The sequence below is a fragment of the Castor canadensis genome, chromosome 17 (assembly GCF_047511655.1).
Source record: "Castor canadensis chromosome 17, mCasCan1.hap1v2, whole genome shotgun sequence".
NCBI lineage: Eukaryota > Metazoa > Chordata > Mammalia > Rodentia > Castoridae > Castor > Castor canadensis.
In genome coordinates, this window is record NC_133402.1 from 62,362,054 (window position 1) to 62,375,789 (window position 13,736).

The 13,736-nt window shown below is 40.3% G+C and overlaps 2 protein-coding genes across 5 annotated transcripts in view; both read right to left on the reverse strand.

Moving 5' to 3' along the window:
- Positions 1-10,440, reverse strand: part of Xrn1 (5'-3' exoribonuclease 1) — a 101,742-nt gene extending 91,302 nt beyond the window's left edge. Inside the window, exons 1-2 of one of the 2 annotated variants that reach the window (XM_074059642.1) lie at positions 10,254-10,440; positions 1,455-1,687 (exon numbers count right to left, since the gene is read on the reverse strand). In XM_074059642.1, coding sequence (XP_073915743.1) covers positions 1,455-1,687; positions 10,254-10,328 — 308 coding nt within the window. In that variant the 5' untranslated portion in view covers positions 10,329-10,440. The remainder of the gene's footprint in view (positions 1-1,454; positions 1,688-10,253) is intronic. The other variant, XM_074059641.1, reaches the window with a different exon arrangement.
- A 927-nt stretch (positions 10,441-11,367) lies between these two features.
- The window catches only part of Atr (ATR checkpoint kinase), a 101,483-nt gene continuing 99,114 nt past the window's right edge, over positions 11,368-13,736 (reverse strand). For all 3 annotated transcript variants that reach the window (XM_074059639.1, XM_074059640.1, XM_020184709.2), the window contains one exon: positions 11,368-11,766. In XM_074059639.1, coding sequence (XP_073915740.1) covers positions 11,593-11,766 — 174 coding nt within the window. In that variant the 3' untranslated portion in view covers positions 11,368-11,592. The remainder of the gene's footprint in view (positions 11,767-13,736) is intronic.

Sequence of the window (13,736 nt, forward strand, 5' to 3'; positions counted from 1 at the left end):
TAAAAGATGTAGTGGAGGATTCCTGGTTGGTCAATTCTAAGTAAGGTGGTGTACTTTTGGAGCCAGCAATTCAGGTTGTAGCTTCTTAGTCCCTGCATCACAGCTAAAAGAAGTTCCTGGAACCACCTATTCTATTGGGGGCCTTTGAACTCTTTACCTACCAGAAATATAGCAACAGCAGTGTCACTAGTAGGCTAGTGGTATTGTTCTGGAAGTCATTTCTGAGAGTTCATCTAGATTCTCACCTTTTTAGTTTTAAAATGTTTCTTATAAGCTCCTGATTTCCTATATTACATTCCTTTTCTGCCTAAGATAGCTTTCTCTTACCTCCAAGTGAAACCTGACTGATGCAATTCATTTATATAATCCCTCCTTACTATACGTACTCTAGGTGGGTAACTCCCCAAAACTAGTTTAACAAATACCATGGGTGTCTAGGAAAAATACTACCCAATTCCTGGAGATTCAGATTACGTAAGTCTTGAGTGGAACTTGAAAATCTAAACTTTGGTTGTTGCCTTCAAAGATCTCACAGTCTTTCCACAATTTTCAGTATCATTTTTTTCTTTTGCTATCTCCTCATTCTCACAGGAATGCTCCTCCAAGGCACTCTCCCTTCCTTGTTGACTGCCACATTTGACACACTGGTACTTTTTCATTCTTCAGTCTGCCATTATGATTGAGGCATGCATCATGCTGATGACCCATCAAACATTTTGGACTTAGGGCTTCTTTTCTTCAAGTTATAGAACCTTAACTTCACTTCTGTTTTTGGCTATACTGGGGTTTGAACTCAGGTCCTTGCGCTTGCTAGGCAGGTGCTCTACCACTTGAGTCTTTAACTTTACTTCTGTTACCCATACACAGGGACATGGTCAGATCTCCTTGTTACTTAGATACATTCAACACATTTAAGATTTTGACATTAAGATCCTGGTTACGTGTACAACCTCTTCTTATCCTTTTACTTCCACGCAGTACTGTTAATAGTACCGAGTATCCTAATTCAGCTCTCTCCCCACACTCCATCAGTCACTTCCTGATCTCATTTGCCTTTTTACCCAGTCAGGACCCATACTAATTCAAAATCAGCACCTAGCCCAGGGTGTGGTCACTGAATAAATATTTATTGAATTAAATGAAATTAAATGTCAACAACATCCTCATTACAACAACCTCTCACTTCACTTTGCAGTTACCTTCCCATGGTAGATCACTATAGGAGCTTGGCTCAACTACTGCCATTTTCAAATGATCAAACAGAAATCTGAAAAACTTGTAGCTGAGAACAACAGAATGATCCAACATAAGCTTTGAGAAATGATGCCTCATTTGAATTGCTAACTCATTACTTGACTGGTGAAATATGACATTGTAAGTATGGGGATTTTAAACAGAAAATAAATATGAACAGGAGACACACTGTATCGTGCTAATTATTTTAAATGCTTTACCTGAAACGCCTTCCACGCTGCTGGTTCATTTTTGCTCGAGGAGCCACACCATCAACAGCCATGAAGAACACCTTCCTGGGTTTAACGATGCGGAAGAGTACCTCCAGATAGTGGAAGATGTCAGTGAAGATCTTATCATCTGAGGTTCTGAAGTGAACGTCGTCATCATTCGGATGGGAGCACTGATGTATAATTCCATTCATATCCAGGTACAAGTTGTCAAATTCTGGGATCTAAAAAACAAACACACTTCAGATCACTAACTATAATCAACCATAGGCATCTTAGCATCAGTAAGAAAAAGCAACATATAAGGTATTCTGACTAAATAAAAAAGTGAGTAACAATTATAGTGGAATAAAGACAATAAAGGAAAAAAGCAAACAGGAGAAACTAACAACATAGACATGCATTACGTGGTTATATAGTGCACAATGGCTTCACCAGAGTGACTGCTGGGAAATCATCCACTTATTCAAAATAAGATCTTCAGGAAAATACCAAATCGGCACTTGGCTCAAGTACTCAAATATTAAGTACTCAAATATTACTTTCTTCCCTTCCTGCCACTTAGCATTAACTTCTGAAGGCCATAATTTCCTCAATAAATAGGCAAAACAATGCCCACCTATTGTAAAAGACTGTGTATATATGGTCATTGAGAGGTTTTATAAATTATTGTATGCTTGGTTCACTGAAATAGAGTCACTTGATTTAGTCACATTAATTTTTAAAAGTTTAGGTCAAGTTAAAAAATTTAGGAACCTTAAAACTGATTTCTTGTGGGGGTACAGCACAAGTAATAGTGTTTGCATAGCAGGTGAGAGGTCCTGAGTTTAAAACCCTGTAAACAACAAAAACTGACTTCTTTAAAAAATAAAAACAAAACCCCTAATTTCTTGTTTGTGATCTATGGATTAATTTCTAAACTTTGCTAGCAGGCATCTACTTTTATAAGAGCTCTGGTTCTCATTTATTTTCTCTTTTAAAATGTCTGTAAGCAAGTAAGGGAACACTTATGAAACATATATATACTAACAGAGAACTGAAATGGGAGTAACTAAACAGTTATATCTAGTATAATAAAAGAATTTCAGAATAGAGTGTACTTTATCTATTAATTAAAGAAAATTTCTCTGACCCAGGCTCAATGGCTCATATCTATAATCCCAGCTACCCAGGAAAAAAAGAGTGAGATTCTATCTCAACCAATGAGATGAGTGGTGGCTTGCACCTGTGATTCCAGCTACTTGAGAGGCTGCAGATAGGAGGACCTTATCTTAAAATTAACTATAGCAAAAAAAAAAAAAAAAAAAAAAAAAAAAAAGCTGGGGGCATGGCTCAAATGGTAAAGCATCTGCCTAGCAAGCTATGAGACTCTGAGTTTAAACCCCAGTATCATCAAATAAATAAATAAAAATAAAAAATTGCTTTGAATTTTCAAACATAAAAATGTAATGCCAATTCTTGTGAAAACATAAAATGCTTCTGAAACAATAATATGAGTTCCCATGTGCAAGCAACAATATATTTTCCACGACTGAGAAAATGTCATACCTTTTGAGTTTTGACGATAAAAAGTTTTAGCCTTTGAATGGACATTGCATAAATACTTACAGCATGGCAGTAAGCACCACATAAAAAATACTGAATGCCTTTTTCAAGTAACATTTTCAGGCTCAACTGAAATGATGGTTGTGATCATAGCATTCAAGATTTACTATTTGTCTCAAGACCAAAAACCTCAATCAAAATCTTAGCGTAAGCAGGGTGCCGGTGGCTCTTGCCTGTAATCCTAGCTACTCAGGAGGCAGAGATCAGGAGGATTGGGGTTTGGAGCTAGCCTCTGGCAAATGGTTTGTGAGGCCCTATCTCTAAATACCCATCATAAAAAAGGGCTGGTAGAGTGCCTGCCTAGCAAGCATGAGGGCCTGAGTTCAAACCCCAGTATTAGCAAAAATGGAAAAAAAATGAGAACAATGAAGCAAAATTGGCCCTAAATGAGTTGAAAGCAGTAAAACAGACTGACTGAAACAAATAGTTTAGAACAGTCCACCTCATACATATCAGTTTAGTACAAAACAGGCATTTCAAATCAGTGAAATGATGGGCATCTACCTATCTGGAGAGAAAACAAAACTGCATCTTAGGCTCTGAAGGAATTTCGGAAAGCTGAGTCAGTGGAGCGTGCGTCCTAGCTGCTTGGGAGGCGAGGTGGGAACTGTACTTGAGCCAAGGGGTTTGAGGCAATACAGAAAAAAGTACAAACACACACATATTTTAATAATTTTGGGGTGGAGAAAACCTCATATCCTAAGGAAATAAACAGTGGACTGGTTATCTACAAATGTATTACTTTAAATATATGGGGTTAAAATAGTACCATAAATAAACTGAACTGAAAGTGACAAAATGCAGGGAAATGTTTTGCAAATTAGGACAGTCAACATTCCTAACATACATAAAAAAATCCTTGAACATAAGAAAAAGAGCAGGCTGGAGGAGTGGCTCATATGGTAGAGTGCCTGCCTGGCAAGCGTGAGGCCTTCTGAGTTCAAATTCCTGTATGCCAAAAAAAGAGCAAAATCTTAATCACAGAAAATGGAAAACAATGCCAAAAAGAAACACAAAAGTCTAATACCATAAGATGTTCATCACCCAAAAATTTCAAATTAAAATGACACATGTTCTTCACGTTAGTGAAGACAGAAGAGATCAGCCACTCAGCATTGGCAGTATTTTGGCGCAAGGTATGTTCCATTCATCATTAAAAGTAATAGCCAGTATCTACTGCATACTTATTAGGTGACAAACATTGGATTAAATATTTATATTAACTCTCAGTTATAACAACTGTAAAAATAAATATTTACCACCCCAATTTTAGAGAAGAAAGTTACAGACCTAGAAAAGAGAAACAGAGCTGAGCAGGGTGGCTCAGCCTGTAATCCTGGCTATGTGGGAAGGAGGCGTAAATAGGGACTGTGGTCCAGCTCGAGTGGTTAAAGTGCCTGCTTAGCAAGTGCAAGGTCCTGAGTTCAAGCCCCAGTACTGCCCCAAAAAGAGAAATGGGATACCTAGTAGTTTGAGATGAGAGTATAAATTGGTATAACTAACCTGAAAGTACGTATCCATATTTGAAATGTCTATCTTTGACTCAGGATTTTTTTAATTGGACATTTATCCTGAGAAATCATCAGAAATGATTACCTTATAAAGATGTAAGTATGACATATCCATGGCAGTACTGTTCGAAAACATAAAAGCCTAATAACAGAAAACTGATGATATACTCATACAGTAGAAAATTCTATAGCAATTACAATTATGATATAGATTCATATTTGGCATGAAAATATGAATATATATAGTTTGTGAAAAAAGAAGGGTATAAAGAACAAGTATATTGTTAATCTTGTTTACTGAAAATATTTACAAGTGCACCTGTATACAAACAAGAACTAGCCTGTTACCCATGGACGATGAAATTTCAGTTGCTTTTTACTTTCCTGTAGACTATATAATACCTTTTACATATTCTTGTATTACTTGAATTTTTAAATAATGAGCACACACTGGCATTTATAATCTGAAAAGTCACTAAACATTTTCATTAGAAAAAGAAAAATTTTATGCCTGGTGTGGCTTATGACTGTAATCCCAGCTACTCAGGAGGTGGAGATCAGAAGGATTGCGATTTGAGGCCAGCCTGGGCAAAAAATAAGCAAGACCCCATGTCAACAGATAAGCTGGGCATGGCAGTACACCTCTGTAATCCTAGCTAAGAGTAAGGTAGGAAGATCACAGTCCCAGGCCAGCCCAGGCAAAAGCGCGAGACCCTATCTGAAAAATAACCTAAAGCTAAAAGGGTTGGAGGTGTGGCTAAAGTGGCACACCACCTGTCTAGCTAGCACAAGGCTCTGAGTTCAAATCCCAGTACTAACAACAAAAAAGAAGTACTTAGAAATTTCTCTTAGGATTCACATTAGTAAAACACAGAGTGGTTAAGCAATCACTGTTCAATACAGTAGGAAAGTGAAAACATGAAGTAGTTTCCTTATTTACAAAGAGATCACACTAACACTGTAGTTTCTCTTTCCAGAGTTATTACATGTGAGAGTGAGAAATTTTACGTGCTTTAAGTGTTCCCTACCTCTCCCACCCTTGCATCTATTTAGCCACTCAGTTTTGTTTTCTAATTTAACATCCAGAATGTTTCTGCAATCTTTCCACCTAACCCATTCTCACCATTTTACGCAATCTTTTTCTCCATCCTTGACCTCCTGCATTGGTTTAGGTCCTCAGTTTTCAAACTCCACTGTTTGTTTCTAGTTTTCTCACCACAGCGTAGTCATTTTTCTAAATTCAATCTGATTATGTTTCCTTCCTCAAACTCCTAAGACACTGCGAATCCTAATGCTATAAAGGGCCTTGCATGGTTCAGTTGCTCCTTCCCACAGATCCCATATTCATCTCCATTTCACATGTAGCATAGAAGCTAACTACATAACTACGTAACTAGCATGCTGGGCCGTTTCAAACCTCTGTGACTTTACAGATGCCGCACAGGCTATTCCGCCTTTCTGCTTTTCTCTCCTTCCTGCTCTTCCTTCGCCAACTGTCTGCATTTTGACTCCTTCCAGATCCAGTTCAAGCACCTAGGTCTGGAAGGTTTCCCTTATTCACCTAAGGGGAGATGGCTTTCTCTTCTTTATGCCCTGTCTTGCACATACCTCTCTTACTTCACTTTATAAAGCATTAATCATTTTCTGACTGTTGGCATTGCTATTTCTGATTTCCAAACTTGCTTGAGAATTTTGTATCTTAAGAAGAGGAACTATGTATATATGTATTTTGGTTCTCAATACATATTAGGCTGTCTGGAACATTAATAGGTGCTTAGTACATTTTTGCTGAGTATTTAACACTATGTGTCTTAAACTATGTGTTTCTTAATGCAGGGTCTCTGATTTGTGTCTAGAAATCTTAGCACACTGCCTGACACACAAAAAAGTATTTAACAAATAAATTAATAAACAAATGAAACTTTCTCTTCATTAACCCTGATAGCATATACAGCTTACACCTCAATCACTTGGAATATGTACCTATTCTGCTCTCTTTTTTCTTTTTGGCAGTATCGGGGTTTGAACTCAGGGCCTCATGCTTGCGAGGCAGTTGCTCTACCACTTGAGTCACACCTTCAGTCCCTTAATTGCTTTAACTTGTGGGTAAGTACTAAAGCCTTAGCATCTAATCTCAATACATTAGTTTCTTTATACTGATCTAAATTTGTATACTTTTTTAAACTGAAAATAACTTAAAAAGAAAACAACGTATACGTATTTCATCATCTGATTAAAACAGATTTTCCAGTTCTTTAATCCTATTCATTTTAAGCATTTTTAAGCTTTTGTTTTATCATTTTTTAAAAAAGTATGCTATATTTAAAAATCTACTGCATATATCTTAATATGCAGTATTTCTATATACTATGTCTATGTTACATAATATGCTATAGTTGATAAATTAATTCACTCAGCAAATATTTACTGAATACCCATTTTGTGCCACACATCACGCTAGGGCCAGGAAAATATGGTAATTCAGTGAGTATAATAAAAATAAGATAGATAAGCTTCCTACATAACAGCAAATACTTGAAAATGGAAATGCTAACTGGTGTTCCTTTGGTTTTGAAGATTCAGGTTCAAGATGCATTTTTCAGCAAAAATGCATAGATTAGTTTTTCAAGTGTGGGCCAACCACAACGTTAATATACTTGATACTGCTGAAGCATACACTTAAAAATGGTTAAGGAGGTAAATTTTGCTATTTATATTTTATCACAATTTTTTTTAAAGTGAAGACTCTAACAGAGTACACATTACAAACAGTACAATATTCCCTCAATGGGGCCCAAATTGCTGTGTGTGTCTAGATCTATACCTCCTCAGTGGCGGTGAAACTGATTCTAAAACCAAGTTAGGAACTAATATCTCCAGAGAAATGGAACAATCTGGGTAGAAGAAAAGTTTCAGGTTTATAAAACTCTCCTCATTTTGTTGTTTTTCTCTTTTAGTTCTGAGGGGATACTATCAGGGGCAAACATGTTGTTTCCCATTTGGTGACTCTCAAATGAAGTCCAGGAATTTTACTAGACTGTATGTCTTGGCACTGATCACTTAAATCAGTATTCCCAGGTACAGCATGTATTCTTTTAATATACTGTTTCAACTTAAAAATACTCAGTAACGTTTTAATAATACTTTTACTATTTGTTGTGTTGCTTTTTAACTTTTATTGTTTGGTGGGACTGGAGTTTGAACTCAGGGCCTCGTGCTTGCTGCCTCTGGCCCATCTTTGCTTTAGCTAGTTTTCAGCTAAGAGTCTCGCTTTTTGTCTGGGATGGTGTTGGACTGTGATCCTTGATCCTTCTACTTACGCTTTGAGGTATGCGCCACCACCGCCACCCAGAGGGTCTCACTAACTTTGTACTCAGCTGGCCTTGAACTATCCTCCAGATCTCCACTTTTCCAGAAGCTGGGATCTCAGACATGCACCAACAAGTGTGGCCTTTTCATTTGCAGGAATCCCTATTCTTTGTCTTCTTTGCCTATCTTTCCTGTTTCTCTCTCTGGTGCTGGCCTCACGAATGCTAGGTACTGCTTTCGGACTGGGCTACATCCCCAGTCCTCTTGAATCCATTTTAGCCTTCCTATTTTGAAATTTGCTCTTCTTTCCATCTCTCTTTTTTTCTCTTACAACATCATTTGCTCTTGCATTGTTTCTGTATAAGGTTTTATTTGTGAAACAAAATTTTTTCATTCCTTTCTAATTTTCTCTAGGTTCTGTTACCTTATTCCTGAGTTTTCATAATTGATACATGTGGTCTTTCATATTGACATCATTTTCTTAGTGTACTTTAGCATAATTTTATTATGCTTGTAGACAGGCTTTTACTACAAGATTTTAATGTCTGTAGGGATGTTCTTCCCTTTCCCTCTATAATAACATCATATGCATTTGACTTTGGGACTTTTCTGTTGCTCATTTTTATGTGAATTTAGTTGAGCATTAGAGTAAGTCAGGGTTTGGGAAAGCTTTAACTTCACAAAGCTCCCTCCTCTTCTATTTTTGGATAGCATTTTAAAACATGGTGGCTTTAAAAGACTTCTTTAAAAACAGCTCTCCCTAATTTTTTTCTGGACCCTTTCCTTGTCTCTATTTCCCCTTCTGTGACAACATTTATTCCACTCCCAGCAGTCTCTCCTTAGGATGGGCTCTACCCTGGAATGACACCTTGGCAAGTCAGTTTTGAGGGTTTATCAGGGATATACTCCTCCTGCCCCTTTGGCCTTTTTTATGTTACACTTCACTCAGTCAGTCCTGGAGAAAACACCCCACCCTGGGTTTCAGCTACTGCTTTCTAGGTCTTTCAGTGAGCCTGTTGGTTACTCAGGAGTTCTCCTGTTCCCCATTGCTTCCTTCCTCTAGGGCAGATGTCAATACCAGTGAGCCTACCAGTTACTGCTAGTCTGTCCTCATTGGCAGTACTTTGCCCTCAGAGTGCCACTGTTTGTTGTGCTTGTCTTACTAATTTTATGTTAGGCTGTCTAGCTCTCTTTCTGTTACTGCTAGAGGACAGAGAGACTGAAAAACCATGCTACTTGCCACTATCACCAGCATCTTCCCAGGAACCAGCTCCTCTCCCAGTCCTTGTCTGCTAGAACCAGCTTTTGGACCAATGGGGTTCTTCAGACATTGCCATCTTGAGCGATTAGCTTGTCTAATGTCAATCAAACATTTGTGGAAGACATTACTTTGATGCACCAAATTTTAAGATTTAAGTACAGTGGGATTTTCAAACGATCCTTACTCCCACTTTCTATGTAACGCTTTCATGCAACCTGTTCTCAGTGTCTATGTCATAAAACTGCCTTCAAGGAATTGCTTTTGTATTTCAGTAACAAAATTCCTCAGGATAGAGAGAATCCAAGACCAAACCAAACTCTGTGCCAAATAGTACAGAATTAAGAACATCAGTGAACAAATTATGTGTTCCCAAGTCACAGTGCTTTTCACTTTAGAGATAAAGTGACCGATAGTCAAATAACTGTTGACTTGCAGGAGAAGCCATAGTTAGCTGTCTCCATTTCCTCAAGGCGATGTACCCTCCCTTCCAGAAATAAATCTAAGTCAACCCGTGTTTTAAATAAATGAAAAACAAGCCAGCACTCTGGAACTTTGTGTAAGCTTGTTCTCATTAGATCGGAATGCAACACCTTTAAAAAGAATCTGTTCCAGACTTTCAGTACCTTCCAAACCCCCAGTTAGGCCCTAATGTAATTGACAGCGCCCGCTATTAATACAATGTTGCCAACAGGCATTTCGAAAGTGATTTTTTGCTGTCAAACCCGAAAGTGACCAGAGCTCCACCAGATGCCCCGGACAGGGCGTCCGCCTTCTCTGCTCCCTCGCCCAGTCCAGTACACCTGCGCTCGCTCGTGGGCCGCCACGCGCGGCGGTGGGCCAGCCGGCCGCGAGCACCGCGGCAGCACGGTGTCCGCCCCCAGCCCCGGACGCGGCCGGTGGGGGCGGGGAGCGGCGTCCTGTTTACGCGCACCCAGGGGCCCGGGCCGGCTGAGCCCCGAGAATGTCAGCCTCGGCCCGGGGTCCTCGAACCTCCGCCCCCTCCCGGCGCCCCTCGCCGGGCGGACGACGCGGGGAAGCCCTGGTCCCCGGGTCCCCGGGTCCTCGGGTCCCGGCCTTCAGAGGCGCCGGCCCGCGCTCACGCACCTGATGCTCTTTCACCACTTCGCTGAGGCAAGGATACCGCTCCGAGATCCATCGGTAAAACTTGGGGACTCCCATTTCCACCGTCAACACTACTTCCAGTCAGGACTAAACCGAAACCAAACGCCCCGCCGGGGCCTGCGCCGCCGCCTCCGGCCGTCGCTCCGCCGATGACAACACACCGCCCGGCGGACCATAGAGAGCGCCGGCGGCCTAGAGCGGCGGGCTTGGCGCGCGCCGAGGGCGGGGCTGGCGCCGGGGGCGGGGCTGGAGCGCCCCCCTCGGGTCTCAGGATGACAGGCGCACCTGCGCGCCTCACGCAAAGCCCGGCCCTCCTGGCATTGCCAACCTCAGGGTTTTCAACACACACTTGGAAAAGGCCTGACGATCGCTTTCATTTTGCGAGTTATTTTCTTTGAGGAGTTAAGCCCACTTCTAAAAATAAAGTTGCTTTGAAAAACGTTATTTTCCAAAGCGCTAAGAAATAACGAGCCCGCCCTTAGCAGTTAACATCAGGTCCTGGAGAGGAAATTATGCTTAGTTTTCACATTCATGTTTCCTGCCTCACGTTTTGCCCATACAAAAAAGCAGCCTTCTATTACGTGAAACGATCTGATCTAAATGTAAGGACTTTCTACATATTTTGAATGTAACAAATGCATTACGTTGTAGATATTTTCAATCTTTGTAAGAAAACTTACAGAAAAAACCCCAAGAACATTTTCAGATTCTAAGGTCTCACGGAATTTGAAGCCACCCGTCTCTGACACGGGACACGCACGCTTTACCCGCTCAGGTGCTTGCGCGGCTTCAGGTTCCGGTTTGCCGGCTTCCCCTCCCCCACAGCACTGGCACGCACAGCACAACGCGTTCTGCGCGGTGAACTCCACGGCTGCTTTCGCATGTCTTCTGCACGGTCCGTCCGTTCCTAGAGGGCACCCCCGGCACAGGGCCCGCCAGGATGGGGCCCAGGTCAAAATGAAACAAATACATTCGCAACACGCGACGCTGGGCTGGCGGAGTGGTTCAAGGGGTAGCGCGCCTGCCCCGCAAGCTGAGTTCCTCAATTCAAATCCCAGTACCACCAAAAGTAAATAAATAAACAAGAACACATGAATGATGTTACCTCTCTCCAGTTAAAACACGTATGTATGAAGAGTGAAGTTTTAGTTAATTACTGTACATATATTGTTTTAAATGTTGTTAACAATCAGAAATACGACCAGTTGCCCTGAGAACAAGAACAAACTTGGGTTGTACTTTTGAACTGAAGATACAGCACTCGTTAATAACGAGGGCATTAATTTCAGATTATTAACATATTCTTTGAAATAATTTCACTTCACATATATGGGGTCCAACCAAGGTACATCTGACATAATAAGTTCTCATCAGTAGCTTCCTGGATGAGGTAATGCACATGGCCTTCGATAGACAGTGGCAGCCCAGTCACTCTGTTCCGGTTCTTGATCACACCTTGCAGTCTCTGCTCGATGTCAAGAACATGTGTCTTGGCCTAAAAAGATATGAAAAGTCACTGCGGCTACAGATCCAATAGCACTGTGCTGACAATTTGGAACGTCTTGAATTTAATAAATGTTAGCACCATTTTACTGATCAATATCCCATTATAGAAGCAAACACAGAAAAAAGAATGAAACTCAATAATTTGATACTCACTTTGAAGCTTGCAGTATTAATTCGGCATCTCCTGACTGAACATGTTTCTGGACTACAAGAAACACTAGAATGCTTTCCACATTACGCTTCCAGAAAAGTAGTGATTTAAAAATTCTGTTTTGAGGGCTGGGGGAGTAGATCAGTGGGATGAGTGCTTGCCTAGTACACACAAGATGCTGGGTTCCATTTCGAGCACCACCACAAGGGAAAAAATCCACAAAAAATCTGCTTTGAAAGTGTCCAGAGCTTAGAGATTTGAATATTCTAGTAAGAGCAACAACGCTCTAATACCTAGTATTTACATTATGTTAGGACATGCAAAAGAAAGTTCTAAGTGAGGTGTTCAGCATTCTACACATCTCCCTCCCTTAAGAAAAAGCGTATCACCCTGGCTTGATACCACATGCCTGTAATTCCAGCACCTCAGGAGGCTGGGCTACATAGTAACTGTGCCTCTACCTATTCCTCCTCCCCTCCTAAAAAAAAAAAAAAAGGAAAAAAGAAAGGAAGAAATATATCAGAGTGCAAAAGTAAGAAGGATGTTTTTAGAAAAATAATCCTCAGCCTGGGGGTGTGGCTCTATTAGCTACACTCCAAGGACCAAGCACCAAAAAGAGAAAAAGGAAACAATCCCCAATATATCCTAACTTTGAGGCTTCAACTATATATTAATTGCAAAATGGATCATATATGTATAAATCAGCTTTGATCATATCGACCCCTCCCAATTGCCGTCCTTTGTTTCCCCCATCCCACACTGATCTCCTTCCTCTTCCCAAACAGTTCTTCTGCTTTCACGTTTTTTTTTTTCTTTAATGTAGGTTCCTATATGAGAGAAGACATGTGACGTTTGCCTTTCTGGTACTGGCTTATTTTGTGTAACACAATGATTTCCAGTTCTAGTTCTTCACGGCTGAATAGAGTCCACTGCATAGGTATGCCACATTTTCTGAATTCATCTATTCATCAGTTGATGGGTACCTAGCCTGATTCCATAGCTTGGCTGTTATGAATAGTGCTGCAATTTCCATAGGGGGGGCTAACTTACATATCTACCAATAATGTATAGGGGTTCCATCCCCTGCCCACCACATCCTCACCAGCATTTGTTGTTTCTTGATGACAGCCATTCTGCATGGAATAAGATGGAATCTCAGGGTAGTTTTGATCTTCATTTCCTTGATGGTTAAGGGTGTTGAGGATTTCTCCATGTAGTCACCTGCCATTTGTACTTCTTTTGACAACTACTTGTTCACTCCAATTGCACATTTATTGATTGGAGTATTTTAGGGGTTGTGTGTATTGATCCCATGAGATGAATATCTGGAAAGAGTTTCTCTCATTCTGTAGGCTGTCTCTTCACGCTATTAGTTATTTCCTTTGGCATGCAGAAGTGTTTTAATTTCGATGCAATCTCATTTGTTGACTCTTGCTGTTATTTCTTGAGCTACTGTAATCTTATTTAGAAAGCTGCTGTCCATGCCTGCATCTTGAAGGGTTTTCCCATAGTAGTGTCAAAGATTCAGATCTTATGTTAACATATTTGATCCACTTTGAATTGATTTCTGTTCAGAGCAAGAGATAGGGGTTTATTTTCAGTTTTCTACACATGGATATCCAGTTTTCCTAACACCATGTGTTGAAGAGGATCTATTCCCCAATGTATGTTTTTGACACCTTTGTTGATAATCAGGTGGCTGGAGCTGCATTGGCTTATTCCTGGGTCCTTTATTCTGTTCCACTGATCTATGTGTCTGTTTTTGTGCCAGTACTATGCTGTTTGTATTATGATGGCTTTGTAGTATA